Source organism: Anguilla rostrata, chromosome 9, assembly GCF_018555375.3.
Source record: "Anguilla rostrata isolate EN2019 chromosome 9, ASM1855537v3, whole genome shotgun sequence".
Lineage (NCBI taxonomy): Eukaryota > Metazoa > Chordata > Actinopteri > Anguilliformes > Anguillidae > Anguilla > Anguilla rostrata.
The window spans coordinates 46,360,489-46,385,495 of NC_057941.1; the positions used below are offsets into that span (position 1 = coordinate 46,360,489).

Consider the following 25,007-nt stretch of genomic DNA (forward strand, 5'->3'; position numbering starts at 1 on the left):
TGAAAAAAAAGGATTTTTATTGACATCAGAACACCATTTGTCCTTTTGAGCGAAGTACAAGACCGCGACTATGTCCACACATGCTGACAACAGCAACAGACCCTACACTTTACACGTGAAATGTCAGTTATCCACTGGCACTGTGGTAACAGACAATGGAACCAGTCACTAATTCTCAGACAGCTACTGTTTCCAAACAATGAGGAAAGAACACAACAGCTCATTTTCCTAATCAGGAAGTGACACGGGCATACGAGACTTTGATACATAGGGCACTTGCTTCCTAGGTCTTCCTGTTGGAAATGACCCGCAAAAACAACCTTCTATGGTACAGAGCAAAACAATGGAAAAATGTTAAGAAACCAAAAGGTCTATAAAAGTAGACACAGCAGTTATTTTTTATATACAGTGCAAATATATGTAGTATCTACTTGAGGACACAGAGAGAGCAGAGGGTTGCCCTTTCAAACAGGGTCACGGAAACAGAGCAGGCGGTAGGCTTATCCCAGGGCCAGTCCACAGTGGGGTATAGGTGTGCGGCTCCTGCCAGCTTCAGGGCCTGCTGTGACGCTGGGACGGTAGGAGATTGGGTCGCGACCCACAGAGCGCTCCGTGTGGGGGGGGGGGCAATGCCTCGTCTGCACAGGGGGGGTGTCACTGGGGGTCGGGGGTCCGCTTCGGGGAGGGCGCCGTGGTGACGACCACCGTGGATACGGGTTTGGGGGAGCCGGGGGCAGTGCGCTGCTGCAGCTGCTGGGCTGGGACCGTCTGGATGCGCACCTGTGAGGGAGGGGGGGACCAGGAACAGCTCCGTTACCATAGCAACAAAGGGTATGGGAGAAAAGATGAGAAGAGAGAGAAGAGTACAAGGGGGAAGGAGGGAGAGCAGGAAGGGAGGGAGAGAGAGGGGGAAGGGGCAGACAAGGAGGAGAAAGGAGAGGAGGGAAGAGCAGAGGAGAGGAAGGAGGGAGAAGGAGGAGAGAGAGAGGAGAGCAAAAAGAGGAGAGGAGCAGGAGAGAGAGAGGAGGAGGAGGAAGACGAGAGGAGAGAGAGGAGAGGAAGGGAGCAGAGAGGAGAGGACAGGAGAGAGTAGAGGAGGGGAAGGCCGTAATGCTGACCTGCGTGGCCTGGCCCTGCTGCTGAAGCTGTTGAAGCTGCTGTGCGGTGACGAAGCTGACCGGCTTGTTCCCGGCGATCAGCTTGGTGCCGGCCGGCATGGTGGTCAGGATGATGTTCCGGCCCAGGCTGCCGATACTGCGCGCGGGCGGGGGGAGAGGGGCACAGGGGGACGTCACCTTACCTTACCCATGCCAAATTTCACTCAAACATCACCGCTACCTTGCACTGCCATTTAGAGGTAATGCTACATTTACCTTAAACATCACTGTTACCTCACTGCACTGCCATTTAGCAGTAATGCTAAAGGTCACAGTGTATATCCAGCTGTATAAATGGATTCAATGTAAATGTATGTAAAGGTTGTAAGTCGCTCTGAGCATCTGCTAAATGCCTGTAATGTAATGTAATGTAATGCAATTCAGCGCTAATGCTAAATTTCCCTGCAATATCACTGTGACAAAGGTGCTAACAGCACAGCCCAAAATGCTAGCGAAGCGAGCTAACAACAGACCCCAGTGACAGAAGAAGAAGGCGGAACCTTCACCTTGACGACGAGCCAGCCGGGAGACGGGAGATAAACAACAGGGGTCATTAGCACTTGCCCTTGACACGGTGTCACATGACATCCCCTCCCCTAGCAACACGGCTCCCAGCAGCCGACGCCCCGAAGAACACCCACGCGCGCAACCGCGGAGACAAACGTGTCACACAATACGAATAACTCAGAATAATTTACATAACGTTATGCGGGGGTAAATGTAATACATGAGCAAAAACTCATTTTTAAAATGTGGATATAACAGACAAACAGAAGAAGAAAAAAAAATGCACGTTTGGACCAATTAGAAAAAAAAAATAAGCCGTTGGTTGCGACGGAGTGTAGCACAGTGCGTAAGGAACTGGGCTTGTAACCGAAAGGTTGCAGGTTCGATTCCCGGGTAAGGACACTGCTGTTGTACCCTTGAGCAAGGTACTTAACCTGCACTGCTTCAGTATATATCCAGCTGTATAAATGGATACAATGCAAAATGCTATGTAAAAAGTTGTGTAAGTCGCTCTGGATAAGAGCGTCTGCTAAATGCCTGTAATGTAATGTAATGGGAAGGGAAGGGTGTAGAGAGTGGGGAGTTGGCGAAGGAGACTCACTTAGTGCTGATGTTCCCCTTCAGGATGGGGGTCGTCATGACGCTTTTACTCTTCAGCGGCTGGCTGAGCACGGAGAGGGGCACGGTGATCCGGGCTGGGAGCTTACCCTGAGGGGGGAGAGAGGGATATGCAGAGGGAGAGATAGAGGGAGAGAGGGAGAGAAGGAGAGAAAGAGGGAGTGAGGGAGGGACATCAAGGTGAGAAAGAGGGAGAGAAGGAGAGAGGGAAAGAGGAAGAAAGTGGTAGAGACAGAGAGGGGGAGATGGAAAGAGGACAAGAGACATGAGTAAAGGAGGGACAGAGGGAGAATGAGGCAGGAGAGATTAGATAAAGGAAGAGAATGAGGAATGGAGAGAGGCAGCAGGGAGGATAAGAAATATAAGGGATTTCACGTGAGATTACCACACAGGGTGCAATGTCAGGACTTTCGGGAGCGAGTGCCTGCCATCAAGGTAACTTATGCAAAGCAAATTACTTCCCCATTTCCGAAAAAGACCACAAGTCAAATGAAGGCATTCAAAATGATCCCTCAGTGACATAGCTGCCAATGATTTCCTCCATTCTAAAAGGCAGGAGGCAATTTCAAACATTAGAGAGAGCCTCACACCGGACACCCCAACAATAACAGACCGGGAGGAGCGAAGGAGAAACGACTTCCTCAGAACCCCCCCCAAATCACCAAATCTCCGTCACCCTGGAACTGGAGAGTGGTGACGGATGCACCCCTGTGGTGCGTCGGAGGGGTGTAATTAAACGAAGGTGGGGCCATTTTACGTCGCAGAGAGACTTCCAACGGTGACGGGCCAAACGGATCCTGCAGACTTGAAACGCGGGAAAGACGTGGCGTCGCTGTAAACACAGTAACTACGGCTCGACTGCTTCGTACAGGCAGAACGCACGGGGGTTCGATGTCACCTTTACGTTTGGCCGTGTAGAAAGAAGCACGGCGCATTGTAACGGTCTTTCCCGCCAAAAAAAAAATCCAACAACCGCTCAGTTGAAGGTGGTACAAGCAGAGGTATTATGCCCAAACGTTTGGGCAACTAACACTTCTGACCATGGGTAAGAACTACATAAATGCCTACATAAAGACTGCATAACCTATCCATAAGCAACACATAAACACTAGTGCCAACTGACTGGGTGCTACAATGTGGACTGTTGCAATTAGAATCAGACACCCATACTAATACAGAATGCCATGGTACACTAAGATGAATGGGTTCCATAAGTCTCCTCTGTCTCCATAGAGGAACCCTATCTAGTTCAAGGGTTCTCTGTCAATCAAAATGGTTCAATTTTGCACTTTACGCACCTACTATAGAGGGTTCCACAAAGAACTAAAAGGGGTTCTCCTATAGAGACAAGCCAAAGAACCTTTTTTTTGTTTGTTTTTAAGAGAGTAAAGTCAGTTACCACATGAACGATCACAGCACCATGCTACCGCAGTTTGCCGGGACATTGACGACGGCTCACGGCGTGCTTACGAACAGGTTACGCCATTCGCATGCGTGCGAGGCACTGCGGGCGTTTCTGGATCGTCCTGACGCTGCTCCCTCCATTGTTCCGCCCTCGCTCACGCCTCGGACAACCGCCCCCCCCACCCCCCCCCGAGGCCTTCTGGAGGAGCCGAACGGAGACGCCTGCGGGCTAGGCAACCACGGTGAAACCAAAACAACTTACGCCGGGACGGCCCGTACAGAGACGAGACCCGCCGGACCAGTTCTCTGGATAAATAAATTAACCCGAATACACAACAGGTTCCGGAGCAATCCGACATGCCAAACATTGCAATATCGTTTACGTTACGTAATATTACGTTTACACTGTCGTTATGTGTGACGCAGGCATATCGCATACCTTATTGAAACCGACGGTGTGTTCATGCTATTTCTGCTTCAGTGCGTTTTCAGTTGGCTGAGAGTTTTTGCATTGGCTTTGCAACAGCAGATATAGAGGCAGTTACAGGGTCATGGTTTAAATAAAAAAACAAAAAAAACAAAAACAAAAGCAGAGCTCACCCACAGAAACTGTCTAGGTCAACTGAACACATACACTAAAACTGTAATGAAAACTGCAGAAAGGGAACTATCCCTTGAATTGAAATGAATGCTTTTACATGGCCTGTGTAGCCAGGTCTTGGACTGTTACTATCAGAAGGTTAAGTCACTCTGGATAAGAGTAGTTTTTTCACGCCACCATTTGAGTGCTTCTCTTCCCACTGGGGAGTTTTTATTTATTTATTTATTTATTCATTTATTTTATTATTTTAGTTTTTTGGGGATTCAGGTCTGGTTTTTGCATAATTTTCCTTCTGTTACTCTGTAATGTGTCTTTGTGACAGTCTTCTGCAAAAAGCGTGCAGAAATATATTTGATTTGAGAATCTGTTAAATGAATGTAATGTGCTGTAGGTTTACAGTGGATCAGAAGCACTGAACACTGGAGCCACCAACAGGAAGCAAGAGAAGGTCTTTTAGTGCTGAACCGCCTGTGATGGCGGAAAGGGGCGGGGCTAATGAAGGGGCCGTTCTTACCGGCTGAGTGGACACCACCGTCGCGGTAACGGGAACCTGGCGGACAGTGGCGGTGCCCGCCCCCAAGGAGAGGGCCGAGGCCGAGGTGGCGGGCCCTATGGTCAGGCCCTTGGCCCCCGCCATGGCGCTGGTCGCTATGGTGACGGCGGTCCCGGCGGAGGCCGACTTGACGCCGGCGGCGGTCGTCACGGTGATGGCCTGGCCCTGCTTGGGCGGGATGACGCCCAGGCCGGGCATGATGCGGATGGTGGCGGCCGGCTTGGAGTCGGACGCGGTGGCCGCCGAGAAGGGGCGGGCCTTCTGGTCGGCCATGGTCACTGCCAGGGCGGGCATCAGCCGGATGGAGCCGTCGCCCGCGCCCGCCTTCACCAGGGTGGCCCCGCCTGCCGCGGCCAGGGAGGCCCCCGCCTTGAGGTCCCCGGGGCCGGCGGGGGCGGGGCAGGAGGAGGAGGAGGGCGAGGACGGGTGGGACGGGGTGACGTGCAGGGTGGCGGAGATGCCTTTGGCGCCCCCTGTGGCGGCGCTCAGCATGTCGGGCGTGAGCTTGACGGTGGTGACGGGCGACTTGGTGAGCGTGGCCATCATGTCGGGCGTGATGCGCAGCACCGTCTGCCCCTTGGCGTCCGTGGTGATGGAGGACGGGGGCAGGCGGAGCACGTCCTTGCCCTGGATGCGCAGGTTGGTGGCCGTCAGCGGGATGCCCCCGCCCCCCTGGGACTTGACCCCCAGCTGCCCGGTGATGGCCACCTGCAGGGGGGAGGAGGGGGGGGGGGTGGAGAAAGAGAGACTGTGAGCTGGGCTGAATGGGCAGGGCGTTTGGAGGGTAGGAGAAGCGAGTGGGAATGTGAGGAAGGGGGTGGGGCTTTGAGAGGGTAGGAGGAGCCTGAAGAAACATGCGGGGTGGGGCTTCAGAGAGCCGGAGGAACTTGAGGAGGAGACAGAAGACGGACGTCCCACCTGCTTGATGATGCTCTGGCTGGTGACGCCCTGGAGCATGGCGGGGGAGGCGGGGTTGTGGGCGGGGCTGCCGGGGGAGCTGGTCTGGGGCTTGGCCACGGTGACGGCGGGCGCCAGGCCCGTGACGGTGAGGCCGGCCTGAGCTCGGGCAGCCTGCACCTGCACGGGGCTGCTCCCCGACTGCGTCCTCAACGGCAGCGTCACCACCGTCTGCAGGGGGCGGGGTTAGTCAGTCCAGCAGTGACATATGCTTCAAATACCAAATATATGCATTATGTGAGGGGGGAAAACCATATTTATTTTGGAAACAAGGATGATCATTTCTTATTCGGACAACAGTGCTTATTCTCAATAGGCAAGCGTGCTTTTTGTAATTTTAATCTCTTTTAATTTGATCTTTATTTAACAAAATATATCCAACAGAATAAATGCAACACTGCATCCCTTCCAACCCCCAAACGCTTACCATTGCTTTCTTCCCACTTTTAAGTCATTCCTTTTAAGCTATATTTGGTAGGTGAAAGAAAGTTACCACACAGAACTCCCCTACACTCTCAGAAATAGATGCACCACCACTGTACCTTTTTGTTCTTTTAGGAACAAATGTCACAAATGTACCCAGAAAGTGCAATTAAGTTCTATTTGGGTACTTACAAGCATAGAAGGTGAAAGTAAATTATGTTTTTGTGGCTAGGGGTACAATCTATGTAGCTATAAAGTACCACCCCATTTTGTACCTTTATAGGTACTTCTGACCTTTCTTCTGAGAGTGTGGACTACAAGTCAGGTACAGGTGAGGACTACAGGTCAGGTGACCGTTAGTTGGCGTGGGTCGCCAGGCGCGGCCGCCACTCACCTGAGTGATGCCCTTGGTGTGCGCCACGGTGACAGGCACGCGGATCTGGTGCGAGGCCTGGTGCACCAGCGTGGCCTGCTGGGTCCCCGGGGAGGGGGCCAGGCCGGGCTGCGCCGTCACCACGCGCACCTGGGGCAGGGAGCCCGCCCCTGGGTGGGCCAGAACTCGAGCCCCAGGCTGCGAGGAGGCCGGCTGCGGGGCCTGGGGGGCCGACTGACTGGCCGAGAGGAGGGTGCCCAGCTGGGGCATGGAGGGAGGGGACACCAGGAGGACGCTGTGGGGGGCAAGGGGGGGGGAGAAGAGCTCTTATTTGTGTCCTACAGCTACACAGGTTTGGGCCCCACGCATTTTCACCTAAAAAGATTTATGACGGTCGTAAATAACTCAGCTTCCCTCGAGCAGGAGATGCGGAATGAGGGCGACACGGGAAGTTTAAAAGTTCTAAAACGTTTCAAAAGCACCTTCTGCGAGTGCTCGTCTGAGAAAACAAAAGAAAGTTTTGGGGTGCAGTTTATTATTCCGCTTCTGCTTGGGGCTCGGTCTGTCCCACTGTGAACACAAGCTCGGGGGTTCATTTCCAAAAACTGGAACTGAAATGGGCGACAGAGGTGCAGAAAAACTCCCCATGCATGCAGAAAACTGGGAAAACCTGAGAGGAACCAGACAAACTGGTGGGAGCCCATTTCTGAGGACTCAGGACGTGGCCCACCCCCACTCTGGAAAGCTCAGGTTATGGCCCACCCCCACTCTGGAAAGCTCAGGTTATGGCCCACCCCTCCTCTAGAGAGCTCGGGGGGTGCCCCACCCTCTTCTGGAGCGCTCAGGGGTGAGTGAGGTTCAGGTTCAGGGTGTGGTGGAGGACTTTGCACGGTGGTGTGTGTAAAGCACAGGTTGGTTGTCGTTCACCAGGGACAGCCCCACCCGACAGGTTGGAATGTTCACCCCCGGCCTCAGCCCGCGGCTAGGCGGCTAGCATTGTTGACCAATGACACAACGCTGGTCGTGTTGACAACCACCTTCACCTTTCACCCGCAGAGTCTCGCTCTTCTTTAGAAATCTGTGCCCTTTCTAATTACACACAACTCCCACAGACGTGTTTTTCTGGTTGAGCACGGCTACTTTTAACCGTTTGACGTGTGAACGACGTTACATGTCATTCAGCAGTATTTTTCCTACACACACACTTGCTGTTCACTAGCGAAAAACTAATCCAGAAAAACTAAATCTGTGATTGGCCAATATACAATGATGATAGGATTATAATAAATGTGATTGGCCAGTACAGGCTGATGACAGGACTGTAATGAATATGATTGACCACTATAGGATGATGACAGGAATAAATGAATGTGATTGGCCAGTATAGGATGATGATAGGATTATAATAAATGTGACTGGCCAGTATAGGATGATGACAGGACTGTAATGAATATGATTGACCACTATAGGATGATGACAGGAATAAATGAATGTGATTGGCCAATATACAATGATGATAGGATTATAATAAATGTGACTGGCCAGTATAGGATGATGACAGGACTGTAATGAATATGATTGACCACTATAGGATGAGACAGAATAATGATGATTGGCATATGGGATGTCGATATATGTGATTGACCTATAGGATGATGACAGAACTGTAATAAATGTGACTGGCCAGTATAGGATGATGACAGGACTAATGCATGTGATTGGCCAGTATAGGATGATGACAGGACTGTAATAAATGGAGGCAGGACTGGGCATAAGAAAACAGAGCCCACATCAGTGCTGGTGCAGACAGATGGACCGGGGTACTGACCTGGGGCTCGGCTTCATGGGGTCTGGGACACCAGTCTTGGTTGGCGTCCCGGCCGCCGGTGCCAGGGGGGACTTGGGCGTGCCAGGGGTGCTGACGGTGGGGGTGGTGGGGGTGGCGGGCAGGGTGGCGGTTGGCATGGCGCTGCCGTCGCCCATGACGATCTGCCCCGGCTCACAGGCCCCGGGGGTCTTCCCCCCGCCCTCTTTACTGCTGGACTTCTGCAATGCATCATGGGTACGCGCAAACGCACACACACACACAAATACATGTCTCAACTACGACAGACTCAGATGCACATTCAGTCGCACTGCAATAGCAGGAACCTGTAGATCTGGATCAACTAATAATCTATGAATGCATTAAATAAAGATGCTCCAAAGGTATCAAGCTCTACATTTATATTTAGGGACACACCTTAATCTAAGATCTTTAGGAAGAAAGACGTGAATGTTCAGATTAAGCATTGGGACAGAGCGTTGGGAATGAGTGTAGGGATTGAGTGCTGGGATTGAGCGTTGGGGTTGAGTGTTGGGATCGAGCAGCAGGATGGAGGAACTCACGGGCTTCAGTGCTGGTTTGGGCTTCTGCTGCAGTGCTTTCTTGGCCTTGGCGGCAGCTGCTTGGGCCTGATGGATCCTCTCTGTGGGGCAAGGGTTGGGGGTGTGGGGGGGTGGGAAAGAACTCATCAGTATTCTCACAACATGGCTCCTCTCCCAGGGTTACCTTCCACAGCTCCCACCTCAGACACAACCCACAGCGCCCCCTCATGGCACCCAGACTGTAACTGCGCTACTGATACCGGACCCGCGGCTGCAGGGGAGACCCCAGAGCAGACGTAAACAGTCCAGTGGTCTGAAAGAAAAATCCTGCCACGTTTTTCTTCCACCCATGAACTCAACCAGCTGCTTTCACTAATTAGTTCCACCTCCTGGCTGAAGAACTGCGCTATTCAGCAAATCCAGTCTGACTGGCATAAAATACTGGGGAGGACTTTTACTGGCTGAAACCGGATTTTCCACCTGAAATGCGCAGTTACTACCCGCTATGGATTGCCCGCTATACAGCGCTCGCTATGTAGCGCCCGCTATGTAGCGCTTGCTATGGAGCGCTCGCTATGGAGCTCACACTATGTAGCGCTCCCTATGGAGCTCACGCTATGTAGCGCTCGCTATGGAGCGCCCGCTATGTAGCGCTCGCTATGGAGCCCACGCTATGTAGCGGTCCCTATGGAGCCCACACTATGTAGCGCTCCCTAAGGAGCGCACGCTATGTAGCGCTCCCTATGGAGCCCACGCTACGTAGCGCAGTCACAGCTACGGAGAGTCTCTCCCAGCGCAGCTCCCTCATGGCCGGCAGTTAGCGGAGCGGACTTATCGGCGCTGTAATCTGACCCCGTCACGCAGTACGGTGGCCCTGACCTTTACGGACCGCCGCGCCCAGGCCATCTGACTGCGGCTGTTGACTGACGTTGCAAAGTTCTGCGGGTCATTTCCAAGGTGAGGCGAGGGAGAGGAAGAGCGCAAGGGGATGTGTGTGGACAGAGAGAGGGGTGTGTGGGTATGTATTTGCATGTGTGTGTGCACTTTTATTTGTGTGTGTGCGATGTTGCGCGAATGTGTGTGTGTGTGTGTGTGTGTTTTTGTGGCAGGATGGGGCATAGAGTGTGTGCATGTGCGTACGAGCGTGTGCATGCACACATCTGTGTGCTTGGGTGTGTGTGTGTGTGAGTGTGTTGGTTGTTGTTGGTGTAGAGGAGGTCTGTGTGTGTGTGTGTGTGTGTGTGTGTGTGTGTGCGTGTGCGCGTGTGAGTGTATGTGTGTGGGTGAGTGTGTTGGTTGTTGTTGGTGTAGAGGAGGCCTGTGTGTGTGCGTGTGTGTGTGCGCGTGTGAGTGTGTGAGTGTGTGCGTGTGTGCGTGTGTGCGCGCGTGCGTGTGTGCGCGCGTGCGTGTGCGTGTGTGCGTGTGTGCGCGCGTGCGTGTGCGTGTGTGCGTGTGCGCGCGCGTGTGTGTGTGTGTGTGCGTGTGTGTGTGCAGGCCGGCTCCTCACCGAACTCCTCCTGGCTGCGGTTGCGGTGCAGGTAGATCCAGAGCTTGCGGCCGATGTCGTATTTCACACAGGGGTCCTTCTCATAGTGCAGCCTGTCCAGAGCCCCGCTCACCACCGTGTTCACCTGCCCAACACCGCCAGAGTGCAGCCAGAACCGTCAACACACAGGCCTCCTCTACACCAACCAACACACTCACACACACACACACACACAGGCCTCCTCTACACCAACATCAACCAACACACTCACACACACACAAACAAACACACAGGCCTCCTCTACACCAACATCAACCAACACACTCACACACACACACACACACAGGCCTCCTCTACACCAACATCAACCAACACATCTCACTCACACACACACACTCACACAAACACACACACAGTCCACAGTTTTAGCCGCTGGCTGTTAAAGCAGCTGTGCCGGGGTCAGAGCATTGGGGCGTCCCGTCCCCTCACCTGAGCGCTGGTGACATCGGGCGCCAGGAACTGGGAGTCCTTCAGCAGCTCGCAGATCTCTGCCCGCGTCCCCTCGCCATTGGGCAGCCGGGCCGCCGCGTCCCGCACTGAGGGGGGGCGGGGGAGGGGCCGTTAGGCAGCGCGGGCTCACATCCGAAAACACACCCCGCACTACACGCCAACCACACAGCTCACGATACCCCTCAACCCAACGTCACCCACAATCCATTTCATGGACCAACTCTGTGTAAATTCCAAGCCCCTTCACAACTCTATTTTCCACATCCAAGTACAGCTAGATTAATGCAATGGCTCATAATCAGCAGTGGGATGCCTAAAGTGGAATATTTTTTATGGAATATTCTGGAACAATGCGGCTCCATCGACTAATACTGAGCTGCCGTACTTTGTCATGGAAGAGCCGTATTCGTATTCATCCTGGAGAACCTCATACGCTGGCAGGCTGTACGCCATGGTGTATAGAGGCCCGTACTGACCCAGCAGCCACTGCATCCCTTTATATTGGGGTTTCCCTTTGTCTTAACACCTGCACTTTCTCAGTATTAATGACTTGTGGGGCCCAGACTGTATGCCCTGGTGTATAGAGGCCCATATTGACCCAGAAGTGTAACCCTTTATATTTGGGGTTGTGTACTTTCAGGGTATTAATGACATGTGGGGACCCAGACAGAACAGAAGATTGTGGCGCGCAGGGCTGTTTTGGGAGGGGACCTCACCCAGCGACAGGATGGTCACGTAGGCGGGGCGGTCCGAGCGGAGCAGGGAGTGCTCGCGCGCCTTGTTGAGGGACGTCTCCTTGTCGAACACGCCCTTGACCGGCCCCACCACCGACTCGAACCCGTGCATGCGGAAGGTGAAGGCCTTGTGCGGCTGGTCGTACCGCTGCTGCTCCTGGGAGAGAGAGAGAGAAACGCGCACCTTAAAGACGCCCTCCTCCCAACACCGCGTGAAACGCTCAGCTGAACACGGACTGCAAGCGCAACACACTACAGTGACTGTGATACGGGTGTGAGACACACCGTCACTTAACACTAAGTATACAAAGCGGCATGACAATAACTAGACTGCAGATACCACATATTACAACCCTCTGTTTAGACCCCACGATGTGTGCAGTTCAGGTCTAGCTACCATAACAGAGCGGTCTAACAAATGTGTGTTTATGGAGTGTGTGTGTGTGTGTGTGTGTGTGTGCATGTGCATGTTTAATGAAGTGTGTGTGTTTGTGAGAGAGTCAGCGATGTGATAGACTCGCTACCCATCACAACACACACTAAAACACACACACACACACACTGAATTAACTAACACACAGTGCAGAGAGGGAGGTCTCTCACCTGCTCTTGAAAGACATGCCTCTCTTCCCCTGTGCTGGGTCTCACCACATAGTCCGTCCATCTGTACACAGACAGGAAGTTATTCTCAGATACAGGAAGTTACGCTCAGGTACAGCACCACACTGATCTCACACCACACATGGGTCTCCCGTACATTTGAAATACTTTAACTCTTTAGGTGCTGAAAAGGCAAAATCTGAAAGGCCCCAGCAGGTTTCTGAGATTATTCAATGATGCATTACTGACCAATTACACAGATGAAGAAGTCTGCTCTTAATATTAGCGAACGAAAATAGATCCTTCTTTTGAGATGGTCAGTGAGTCGCCATGTCTTTCCAGCGCATAAAGGGTTAAGGTTAAACCATTTCAAATGTAGCACTTGGCTCGGATTTGATTCACACTTCAAAGAGGACCCCAACACCGCATTTACTTCCATGAAAAGGAGCGCTATAAATAAAGTTTGATTGACGGACTGATTGACTCACACTCTGGGGGTGGGCGGAGTCAGCTCGGCCGGCTCCTCGCTCTCCTGCTGGCAGAGACAGTGCCGTTTAACTACGGGGCGCGGCGAACGCGCGCGGCGGCCGACGCTCCGCGGCGCCGGACCACGCCGACGCGAACGAACAACGCGTGTGTCTGCGACGCCGCCGCGTTACCTTGACAACCACCTGGTCCTTCGACTCCAGCCAGAGCTGGCAGAGCTCGCTCAGGTCCTTCTCTCCGTCCGGCCCGTGGTCTGGAGGAGGGGGGCGATCGAGGGGCGATCGAGGCGGAGGCGGAGGCGGGGAGAGGGAGAACGGGAGAGCGCGAACGTTAAAAATCAGACAAATACCCGACCCTCGGGATCGCGTGCGGCGTCACGCGTCGCGGCTGCAATGGAAACCATGACGACGACCGCGCCGTCATAAAACGATAATGAGGCGAAGCTCAGCCTGGACTTACTGATCCATTTCCACTGCTGCGTGCGCTCCCTCAACTCTACCAGGGGAGAAAACCCACTGGGGAGGGACATCATGCCAGCTGAGAGAGACAGAGAGAGAGAGAGAGAAAGAGAGAGAGAGAGAGAGAGAGAGAGAGAGAGAAAAAGAGAGACAGAGGGAGAGAGAGAGAGAGAGAGTATGAGTAAATGTATTCACCTCTAGCTCCACTCACAGGGAGAGATGGGACGGGCGCACTCACGTTTGCTCTCTCCGGAGAGGAACTGCAGGGCAGACAGTACCAGCTCAGACCAGCAGGGGGCGGAGGAGAACCACGGGTTGAGGGTGCTTGCAGGAGAGCCCTGCCACTGTTGTACTTTCTCCTCCAGCTGGAACACAAATGGCCAAAGCATCCATATAAGCCTCAGATTCTACACCTATCAAACCACAATTACATATTTTACACAGATACCAACAGTACTCTTTTAGCATTGAAATGTAACTTTTTCCCTTTAAGTATTCTGACATATTTGCAATAATCAGAACAAAACTAAACCCATTTCACCACAGCCACGTCTCCCATTGGTTTGGTAGGGTGCAGACTGGTACATGCATCCTCCAATCTCAAAAGCCAGCCACACACATTGCAGCTTCCATTTCAGGATGCTCTAGACCAGGGCTACCCAACCCTGTTCCTGGAGATCTACCGTCCTGTCGGTTTTCACTCCGACCCTAACAAAGCCACACCTCATTCAGCAGCTGGGGATCTAGTTGGAGCTGCTAATTAGTAGACTCAGGTGTGCCAAATTAGGGTTGAAATGGAAACCTACAGGACGGTAGTGGGTCTGCAGTGGATGGAGCTCCAGGTTAAGGATTGGGCAGGCCTGCTCTAGAGGGAGCGTGTCTGGGACTGTGAGCTGAGCGGGGCGGGGCTCCCCGTACCGTGGCTGTGCTGGCGAGACCCTCCAGGCCCAGGATGTCCTCCAGCAGGTTGAAGAAGCTGATGGCGATCTCCTCCACCTGAGCCGGGCTGTTCTGCGCCTCCTCCATCGGCCTGTAGGGGGCAGCACACGCAAAGGAGAGGTGAGCTCAGAAAATGACAGGGCACCGGTGGAAACACGCCGCTCGTCGTGGAAAGGAATGGAAGACAGGTAAGGAGTTGGTCTTGTAACCTAAAGGTTGCGGGTTCGATTCCCCAGTAGGACACTGCCATTGTACCCTTGAGCAAGGTACTTAACCTCCAGCTGAATAATTGCATACAATGTAAATTCTATGCAAAATGTTGGGTAAGTCGCTCTGGATAAGAGCGTCTGCTAAATGCCTGTAATGTAATGTAATGTAATGGATACTGACTCCTCTTTGACGCTGGGCAGCGGAGGGGGCGGAGCCTCCGGCAGGGCGGCGGTGACCGCGGCGTTGGGGGGCGGGGCCTCGGAGGGCATCAGGACGTCGCAGGGCTCCTCCGGCTCCGTTTTAATGGGCCTCATCTTCTTCTTCCTCTTCTCCTCCCTCAGTTTCTTCTTGGGCAGGGCCAGGTCAAACAGGGCTGGGGACAGAGCACCAGCGCACCGCTCAGCACGGAGAACACCCGACGCTGCGTGGGGCTTCACAAAAACGCACAATCGCCCGTCCCACGCGAGGCTCTTACTCACCCACGAGCGAACCCTTTCGCCCCACGTTCACCCTGGACATGATGTCACCCAGGTGGAGGTCAGAGGTCATCAGGTCAGGATGATCCTGCGTTTGGAAATGAACACATTCGCTTCAATAACACGCAGCGGGTTTGTTGGCTTTCTTTTTTTTTTTGGCTTGGTGGCATACTGTTGTGAAGCTGCAAGGGAAATTAACTCATAAAATGGACCCATTTTTCCAGTAATTACTGCATTTGATTACACCAGCAGTCAGGGGAGATCGTTTTTATGATTGAAATTTCTTATTTTAAAAATCGTATTAACTCTTTCCGACCTAACCCAATTCTGGAAAGCCAAACTCAAAGCTGACAAACGTCCACGTTTTGGCAACCTCATGGACCTGACTTGTTTATTTCTATGTATGTATGTATGTTCGTATGCATGCAAGTAAGTTAGTTAAGTAAGTAAGCAACTAAGTAAGGCACTCACTAACTCACTCCATAAGGGGGCGCTATTAGGCAAAGTACCAGGGGTGTTACGTAAGAGCGGTGCTTTGCATCAATGACGCCGTGTGTCCTTGTATTTCTATCAGACTGAAAGGCAGCAGTACAGACCGACTGGCGTTTCCTCTTCTCCCTGTGTCTCCTCAGGAGGGCTCTCAGCTCCTTCTCCCCGAGGTCCGGCTTCTCTGCGAAGAGCACGGGGCGGTCAGCCCTCCATCCCAATAAAGCAGACGCATCTCAGCCAACGCGCTGATGCAAAAACGAGCCCGGCTCTGCGGAGGAGCTCACCTGTGGTCTTCATGTCTGACGTGGAGAGACTGGGCAGGACCCGGAGGGAGACGGTGGGCGTGGGGGAGGACGGAGAGGGCGGGGCCGGGAGCCAGGATCCCATATCTGCACAGGCAGAGGTCAAAGGTCACTCGTCAGGAAGCTTCATTACACGTCTACATAGCAACCACCAAATCATTTGCTTGAGTCAATTGTGAACCATACCAGGCTGTTCCCTGCATTCTGCCAATGTGCAGGCAGAGAGGGGGCTCCTTCTGCCCCCTCCCCCCCCCTCCGGGCCACGCCCGACTCACCCTCGTCGTCCGAGGACACGTTGCTGTCGGCGCACTCGCTCTTCACCTCCCGCAGGATTCGGGAGACCCTGCGGCGGGCCCGTTGCTCCTGGGCCTCGCCCCGGGACGGCGAGGGGTAGCGCCGCTTCATGGCCAGGTCCGGGCCGCTGCGACTCGCCCTCTCCAGGAGCTCCTAAAAAAATAAAACACAGTCCGAAAATTACCCTGCGTGCTCCGGCGAGGAAACAAAAACTCAGGTACAGTTTTTGTTGGGCTTCACATTACCAAACCAATTACTCAAGCCCTGCTGAAAGTGCAAGGTTGACTTTAACTAACCCTATATGGTTGGTATCAGCTCTATATCCATACTATAAAGCTTACATCCTTAAATGTACTGAGAGTATATCAGCTATGAGGAATTAAATGAGATGTAATAAATCAGCTGTTGAGAGCCATGCAGTACACTGTCTTCCTTCTCATAACTTTAGCCAGTGGAAACAGTTTTGACTTTGGGGTTCATAAACCGCTTATAATGGCCATGAACAGTGTTGACTGCATGAAAATATAAACATTCCCTGAGTGCAGTTCATTTCCAAATACATACATACCATCAGTTTTACTAAAAAGTTAAAATCAAGTTAAAATCAAATTTCATAATTCATTATCGACCAGCCCTTAAATGTAGGACAGGTTTCCTGGGCTCCGCCCATTTACAAGAGATTGACGAGTTGGTGCACGCACCTTCCTGGACACCAGGATGTGTTTCAGGAGCCTGTGGTAGTACTGCTGCAGAGAGTACAGGTGCCGCTTCCTCTGCGACTTGGCGCACAGCTGTCTGTACTTGACCACTTCCGGGTTAAAGTATCCATCTGTGGACAACCAAGGGGAGAGACTGTTAGTTCTAGAAGGGTCCGTAAGAAGCACTTTAGAACTTAGAAGAAAGCAAGGCACAAAAGGGGTTTCCCATGTGACCTCTGAACAGCTTCTGAGCGAGGTGCAGGGGGTTCCCGAATCGGAAGTTCTGGTTGTTGAAGAGGTCGCTGATGACGGCGTCCTGCTGGGCGGGGCAGTTGTCGGGGAACTGAGGGAGGAACTGGCGGAGTCGCTGGCGCTGGGCGTCCGTCAGCACGCCGGACCATGTGCTCTCGCTCAGCACCGAGAAGAAAATCTCAGGCTGCAGGGCGGAGAGGACAACGGCAATCACGCATTCACTCAGACACAGGAGCTACGTGAAAGGCTTCTAACAGTCATGTACTGTCAACAGGCTGTCAGACGTATGTGTGTGCAATGTGGGTCTGTTTGAAATGGCCCTGCTACACGGATAATAGTTTTGATTATTGGATAAGATAAGACTCACGTCCTCGAGCAGGTCCTCGGGCAGGCTGACTCGGCTGTTTCCCAGCATGCACTCTTCCATGATGCGCCCACCTCTGCTCACCCCAGACTCCAGGGGATCCGTGAGCATGTGATCAAGCGCATCCATTCTCCACTCGCCCTGAAATACGGCAAAATACTGTGAAGCATCCAGTTAACAAGCTGCCCCAAGGAACGACTGTGGCAAAACTTTAAATCAAACGAACCGACAAACTTATAATAGATCAGTGGTAACCAATCCTGTTTATGGAGATCTACCATCCCGTAGGTTTTCATTTCAACCCTAATTTGACACACCTGACTCTACTAATTAGCAGCTCAACGAGATCTCTGGCTGTTGAATGAGGTGTGCTTTGTTCGGGTTGGAGTGAAAACCTACAGGATGACAAATCTCCAGAAACACGGTTGGTTACCACTGCAACAAAGCATACTGAACATGTGGTTAGCTAAATCTTAATATTCAGAAATATTACAGCGCTTCCGTAGTCAGCAAGGTGGTTAAACATCAAAGTAAAGCAAATACATTTCATTTTTCAACTAAAAACAACTAGACTAACTACTTTACTTGTATTACCTACGGCTGAGTAACAATGGACATGGTAGGCAACATATTGTATCATTAAATTGGCACTTATACTTTGCACATGCTAGCGTTAATGCTACTAAACAATTCGAAAGTTTGCGAACTAGTTAGAAGGACAAAAAATAAATAAATAAAAACCCAAGGGACAACGCAATTCCGTATCTTTAAGTATCTCCGTATGGTCTATCCGTGAACTTTCTCCTATAGTTAGCTTGCCAATACCAATACAGCTAGACTAGTTAGCTAGCTATATTAGCTGAACAGAAAGCTCGCGACTTACCTTGCTGTACCTGTTGACAGTTTTACAGTAATCTCTTCAAATATTTTAAATTGGACTTATATAAACGAAACGCACAATTCAAATAGAACCAGAGACATAACACCAAATCTACTCGCTAGGTTGCTCTAACTCCAGTCATTCCGACTCTTGTTACCATTTTAGCTAGCTTGCTAGCTGTATTGTTTTCTTTGCCATTCGTTTACGATCTTGATCACCTGAAATGTAACTGCACGGATGTTACCTAATGGAAATGTTTTTTTCTCCAAATTATGAAATGAATACATAGGTAACCAATAAGTAAAGACGAAGACAGAAAATTACCTTGAAATATGGGAAACGAGAATGCCAAGCAGAGCCAACAGCTGCAGACGGGCGGAATGAAAACAAGGACGGACCATTTCCGTTCCTTCCATAATCTTGGTAAGTGTCAACATGAATGCTTCATAATTGCCCGTTTTCGTCTTGTATACGCTTGGCTAATGACCAACAACACACACACACACAACTGTATACTCTTTTTAGTGTACACATCACTATGAACTGCGCATAGGGAGAAATTGTGAAATTATGTTTTGCTGTTGGTATTTAAGTTAAAATGTTACTTTCATTGTGATTTTAGTATCAATGTTAACCACCGGTAGGCTATACTGGGCAATTTACCACAAAACTGATTCTGCATCTTGTCGCCTAGTCATCCCCTATCGGACTTTTATTCCCCAGATCGTTACTGCAAAAGAGAATTGAGTGAAATAAAGTAAAATAAATAAATTAAATGCATCCTGTTAGTTTGCGATGTTACAGAACTTTGACCTTTCTTCTTAAAATAAAATGTTCCTGTGTGCATTGGCACCGTGTAATTAACACTACCACCATTAAACATATGCTCTCTCCTGCTAAGCTGAAAAGACAGAGCTTGGGGAAAAAAATCAATTTTAAGTAGGCTACAGTGGATTTGAATTGTGTTGGACACTCAAACCAAATCGATATAAAGTATGGTAACCTTAAGCCATTTCTCCAGTGATTTTTCCAGCTAATTTGTTCCAGCTTGGACACGTTATCCTTCTTGTCATACGTAAGTCATTCAAAGACAATCTCTCCCAACCCTTCCGAAAAATAGCAAGTTGTCAAGTATGAAAATTCATACAATGCTACACATTCCACTGTCCCAAACACTAAACAGAATAAATAGATGAAAATCCAAATGAAGATCAGCATAATTGTACTAGTTGGAATGAACATTCATGTTTTAACAATATATTACATTCTTGAAAGATAGACATTTTAAAAAATGTTTAGCCAAAGGTTGAAAAGAAGTGAAAGAAGACACAAGAAACCTCTGAGAACTGTCTTTATTCAGCATCCAAACACAACAGTGACAGAGGGTCACACAAGACACCGGGCAAGGCCCACCTGCTGATCCCCCTGAAATAAGGCACACTGTGGGAATGCCAACCCCGCTCTCACTGAGAGGGAGAAACACACGAGCACACTCTCTCATACGCACACGCGCACACACACTCTGAGAGGGAAAAACACGCGCACATGCACAAACGCATACACACACACACACACACACTCTCTGAGAGGGAGAAACTCACGCACACACACACACGTACTCGTGCACGCACACACACACACTAACACATACACTCTCTCTTACACACATGCACACATACACACGCACACGGACGCACGCATACACGCTTGCACACTCTCTCTCTTACACACACATGCACTCTCTCTCTCTTACGCACACACATGCGCACACACATGCACACACTCTCTTTGTCTCTCTTACACACACTCTCTCTCTCTCTCTGTCATGTGCATACATACATTAAATTTGCAAGGACAAAGGAGACAGAGTCTCTGGTACACAAATACACACACAGGCACAAACAATTTTATCACAGCTGACAAACAAGTGGAATGACAAAGGTAATCACCGTACAGGCACACACATCAGAATTACGAGAGAAATTTTGGTTAAGAAATGAATACGTGATGAACCTTTACCCTTACCCCCCAGCCTGTAACAAACTACTCACAGCAGAGCAACATTCAACATAGTAATATGCATAATTGACACATTTCACTGAAGAAAAAACAGAACACCAAAATATATAGATAAATGTACGTCGGCTTTGAGCCACTGATAAACTTTCGAACAAGTCCCATAATACAATTTTACTGACAAGAAGATGGCCTAAAACCAAGTGCCTGGAGTACATTCCAATGATATAACATTACTTAACAGAAGAAGGCAATGACTTTTATCAAAGCAGAACTAAACAAGAATCATGTGGTATGGCTTTAAGAGACAGAGTTTGAGAGACACACCTGGCACTAATATCAGGTGAGTTCAAACAGAAACACAGGTGAATTCAATAAGGTACTGTTCATAAAAGCACAACGTTTCCTGAAATATAAATTTCCTGATTTAACCCGTTCTCTCTCATTGTGAGTAATGTCAAAGATTGTCTTGGCGCAGTCCCTTATGGCCATTCAGAAAAAAGGCAATAATAATAAGATCATATACACCTCATACTGTCAAGATGTTGATTGTGTTTTTCATAACTAATTATAATGGCCTAATGAGATTATTTAAAATATTAATATTCATCTGCATCGTAATACCTATTAAAAGTATAACAAAAAACAACACACACATTTTTATCTCTCCATATAAAATAGACAATAATAAAACAGTTGCCTGAGTTTAATGCCCCAGCATGCACTACATTCAATATCCTGTCCCTTTATTCACATATGCTATACAAAGCATTTCATTGTTTAACTCGCTTGCTTACCCACAGTGTGCTGGTGCATGGGGAAAAATCTATTCTCACTGAATAAAATGTTTCAGTGGTACAACGCTTTAACATAACATAACATTAAAACATTCAAATTTCATCAAAGAAGTATAAGAATGTGACACATTAAATTAACACGAAAGCGTAACCATACTGCAACTGGTTCAAAAGCAAAGAGATCACATTTTTAAAGGTATTAATTTGATACTCCACATATCAATCCCAGCCAAGTGCTCAGAATGACAAAAAAGTAATTAATCTAGAACTAGAACAAAAAAAGAACTTAAAATATATATATATATATTTTTAAACAAAACCAATATTTACAACTGATTGAAAAAAAATCACACTGACAGCTTGGCTGGGATTCCCTCTAAACACCTCAGATTATTCCATAGACAGAGTGCTGCAAAGATTTTTTTTTTTTTTTTTTGCCAAAGGGCTGATGGGATGTGAAGTCCTTTACAGCAAATTACAGATACTTTTCTAACTCAGAGGCTGGACTTCAAATCCCATCATCCTGTCAATATAGTTGAGCACCTGCACTTTGGCGTAAGGACGCTTGCATTCGTATTACAATAGCACAATCACAGAGTCAGGGATACTCATCTCCAGTCCCACTGACAACACTGACTAGTGTTTTCAGATAAACACTGCATAAGCACACCAGGCCCAAATACAGCTGCACCCTCTAATTGCATTTCTTATTTACAACAACGACAAGGCCTGCTGTATTGACAAATTTAGAAATTTATAGCAAAAACCACCCCCCCCAAAAAAAGAAAGAAAAGAACATAGAACATAAAGGAAATATAAACCAAAAAATAGTCTTAAAACTATCCGGTGTGACGAGGTGGGTGGGGTTCTGGGCGTGGCGCGGGGGGGCCAGAATGCTGAGCTTGTGTTGCGTAATGCTCAGAGCAAGGTAACTGGCGCGGCAGTCTGTGTATACAGAGTGTGTGTGTGTGTGTGTGTGTGCGCTGAGGTCTGTATACAGTGGGTGTGTGTGTGTGTGTGTGTGTGCGCGCAGAGGTCTGTATACAGTGTGTGTGTGTGTGTGTGTGTGTGTGTGTGTGTGTGTGTGTGTGTGTGTGTGTGTGCGCGCAGAGGTCGTATACTGTGTGTGTGTGTGTGTGTGTGTGTGTGGTTGTGCAGAGGTCCTATACTGTGTGTGTGCGCGCCGGCAGAGGTCGTACATGTTGTGTGTGTGTGTGTGTGCACGCAGAGTCTGTATACTGTGTGTGTGTGTGTGTGTGTGTGTGCGCAGAGGTCTGTATACAGTGTGTGTGTGTGTGTGTGTATGCGTGCGTGCGTGCAGAGGTCTGTATACAGTGGGTGTGTCCCGAAGCCGGTGAGCTTGAGCCCCCTTTCGCCTCCAGGCTCAGCGCCTTCTCCAGAAACTGCTTCCTTTGTCCTTTGGCGGTTCCACCCAATTCCCCGGCTCCACCCAATCCCGCGTCTGCATCCCCCCCCCCCGCCCCACCGCCCGCCCGCTCCCGCCTCTACACCCCCGTGTGCTCCTTGATCCAGCTGCGGAACTTGGTGACCCGGGTGTAGACGCCCGCCTTGTTCCTGCGGGCGCACCCCTCCCCCCAGCTGATCACGCCCGCCAGGTAATAGCGGCCGTTAGCACCCAGGTAGGACAGGGGGCCCCCGGAATCACCCTGGAGACAGAGGGAGAGAGATAATGTGAATGTGTGTGCGTGTGCGACAGAGAGAGAGAGAGAGAGAGAGAGAGAGAGAGTGTGTGAGAGAGAGGGAAAGAGAGAGAGAATGTGTGTGTATGTGTGAGTGTGCATGAGAGAGAGAGAGAGAGAGTGTGTGTGTGTGAGAGAAAGTGTGTGTGTGTGTGTGTGTGTGTGAGAGTGTGTGTGAGAGGGAGAGAGGGAGAGTGTGTGTGTGTGAGAGAGAGAGTGTGTGTGTGTGTGTGTGTGTGTTTGTGTGTGTGTATGAGAGAGAGAGAGTGTGTGAATGTGTGTGTGTGTGTGATTGTCTCTCTCAGTGAGAGACATTGGGTAGATACATAATCTAAGACATCCCTCAGATATAAAAAAAAAATGGAGGCCCTGTAATGTTTACGTCTGTGGACTTGCGGTTTCGTATTAATTACTCATAAGTGTGTGCGTGTGACTTTGGATGGTGCATGCATCTATGAGTGCGTGTGTGTGTATGGACTAGGGTAATATGAGAAGAAATTTGAGCAGTATTACCACAGAGATGAAAATAAAATGGCGGAAACAGAGAAGTTCTCTGTCCTTCTGAAATGACCTCTGACCCCAGGCGGTCGGGCAGGTACCTGGCAGGCGTCCACTCCTCCGCTGATCACCCCGGCGCACAGCATCTGCGGCGTGATGTCATCTTCCAGGAGCTTGTCGCACACCGTGTCGTTAATGATGCGAACCTCGGCCTTCTGGAGCACCTTCGCGAGAAAGCCTGACCGAGAAACACAGCCGTCACACACGCAGTCTGTACGTACGCACACAGGCACGTACGCACGGTCAGTACTGAGACACAAACACACACGGACTGTACGTACGCACACAGGCACGTACGCACGGTCAGTACTGAGACACAAACACACACGGACTGTACGTACGCACACAGGCACGTACGCACAGTCAGTACCGAGACACAAACACACACAGTCTGTACGTACGCACACAGGCACGTACGCACGGTCAGTACTGAGACACAAACACACACAGACTGTACGTACGCACAGTCAGTACTGAGACCCAAACACACACAGTCTGTACGTACGCACAGTCAGTACTGAGACCCAAACACACACGGACTGTACATACACACAGTCAGTACTGAGACCCAAACACACACAGTCTGTGCGTACGCACAGTTAAGACCGAAACGCAAACACAAACATAAACCAACAGATGCACGGGTGCACGCACACACACACACACACACACACACACACGCATACACACACACACACACACACACGTCCACACACACTGACCGGACTCCCGGGTTGCGCCCCAGCCGGTGATCCAGACGCTGGTCCCGGCGGGGAAGCTCTGCGATTGGGCGGGCAGGCAGATGGGCCAGATGTTGTTGTTGAGGAGGACGGGCTCGTCCAGCTCCATCAGGGCGATGTCGTTGTCGGAGGTCAGGTGGTTGTAGTCGGGGTGCGGGATGATCCGCTTCAGCTTCCTCTGCTCCGTCGTTTTACTGATCACCTGCTGAATGTGCAGGCCCAGGTACACATCCCACACATCCGGTGTAGAGTACCTGCACATACGCAAACACACAATCACACACAAGGACAGATTTATAGATTATTCAACTTCATACTTCATACTTCATGCTTCATAATGAAACTGTTGCAGTGGTCATTATCAGGAAGGAGGCTTATCATGTGACAGAGGTGTGGGTGGGATAGAAGTGCGGTTTATCATGTTAATAGAGGTGCCGGTGGGACAGAAGTGAGGTTTATCATGTTAATAGAGGTGCGGGGGGGACAGAAGTGAGGTTTATCATGTTAATAGAGGTGCGGGCGGGGCAGAGGTGGGTGGGGCCCATTACAGTATATCGCGGTCCTGCACGCAGTGTGCGGCGGTGACGATGAAGCGGTTGTTGAGGACGGACGCGCCGCACACGTGACCCTTCTCCTGGACGTGGAGGCTGACCTGCCAAGGCCACTCCCCCTCATAGGCATCCTGCCCGCCCACAATCTTTGCGGTCTTGTAAGGACTCTTGCCACACTCTGCACGGAAGATTAAGAGAGACACACGCACACGCAACACAGTAAACACATCATATACACATGCGGTATGTACACACACAGGCACACAAGCAACACTGTTGGGCCTGTCTGTGTTTCCCTTTGGGGGAGGGAAGTTGGGGTGCTCTCTCTGTTTGTGGGTGCAGTTTGGCTGCTCTGTGTGTTTGGGGATGCAGTTTGGCCTGTGTGTGTGTTTGGGGGTGCAGTTTGGTACAGTCTCTGTGTATTTGGGGGTGCGGTTTGGTACAGTCTCTGTGTGTTTGGGGGTGCGGTTTGGCTGCTCTGTGTGTTTTGGGGTGCGGTTTGGCTGC

General features: G+C 50.4%; 2 protein-coding genes and 1 long non-coding RNA gene across 7 annotated transcripts in view; 1 reads left to right on the top strand and 2 right to left on the bottom strand.

The window, feature by feature from the left end:
* On the bottom strand, positions 1 to 18,562 carry nfrkb (nuclear factor related to kappaB binding protein). Of its 4 annotated transcripts, none has more exons than XM_064352519.1 (26): positions 18,463 to 18,562; positions 17,262 to 17,399; positions 16,877 to 17,078; positions 16,646 to 16,773; positions 15,926 to 16,097; positions 15,633 to 15,737; positions 15,456 to 15,529; positions 14,863 to 14,947; positions 14,564 to 14,756; positions 14,153 to 14,264; positions 13,473 to 13,599; positions 13,236 to 13,313; positions 12,950 to 13,029; positions 12,779 to 12,822; positions 12,294 to 12,354; positions 11,673 to 11,847; positions 10,936 to 11,042; positions 10,468 to 10,591; positions 8,982 to 9,061; positions 8,422 to 8,639; positions 6,615 to 6,888; positions 5,759 to 5,968; positions 4,802 to 5,548; positions 2,266 to 2,372; positions 1,119 to 1,254; positions 1 to 780 (listed from the first exon to the last, which is right to left on the bottom strand). In XM_064352519.1, exons 2-26 carry the CDS (start codon positions 17,385 to 17,387, stop codon positions 655 to 657), a joined length of 3,891 nt encoding a protein of 1,296 aa, XP_064208589.1. In that variant the 5' UTR covers positions 17,388 to 17,399; positions 18,463 to 18,562; the 3' UTR covers positions 1 to 654. The 4 variants fall into 4 exon arrangements, with proteins under 4 accessions (XP_064208589.1, XP_064208586.1, XP_064208587.1 ...); XM_064352516.1 differs by having other exon boundaries at positions 12,779 to 12,825; XM_064352517.1 differs by having other exon boundaries at positions 12,779 to 12,825; positions 17,262 to 17,417; positions 18,463 to 18,560.
* The window catches only part of LOC135263981 (uncharacterized), a 17,453-nt gene continuing 10,004 nt past the window's right edge, over positions 17,559 to 25,007 (top strand). For both annotated transcript variants that reach the window (XR_010332568.1, XR_010332569.1), the window contains exons 1-2: positions 17,559 to 17,682; positions 18,428 to 18,561. This is a non-coding gene — a long non-coding RNA (uncharacterized LOC135263981). The remainder of the gene's footprint in view (positions 17,683 to 18,427; positions 18,562 to 25,007) is intronic.
* Positions 22,434 to 25,007, bottom strand: part of st14b (ST14 transmembrane serine protease matriptase b) — a 20,099-nt gene continuing 17,525 nt past the window's right edge. Inside the window, exons 16-19 of the mRNA XM_064352520.1 lie at positions 24,498 to 24,678; positions 23,932 to 24,203; positions 23,251 to 23,387; positions 22,434 to 22,618 (exon numbers count right to left, since the gene is read on the bottom strand). Coding sequence (XP_064208590.1) covers positions 22,457 to 22,618; positions 23,251 to 23,387; positions 23,932 to 24,203; positions 24,498 to 24,678 — 752 coding nt within the window. The 3' untranslated portion in view covers positions 22,434 to 22,456. The remainder of the gene's footprint in view (positions 22,619 to 23,250; positions 23,388 to 23,931; positions 24,204 to 24,497; positions 24,679 to 25,007) is intronic.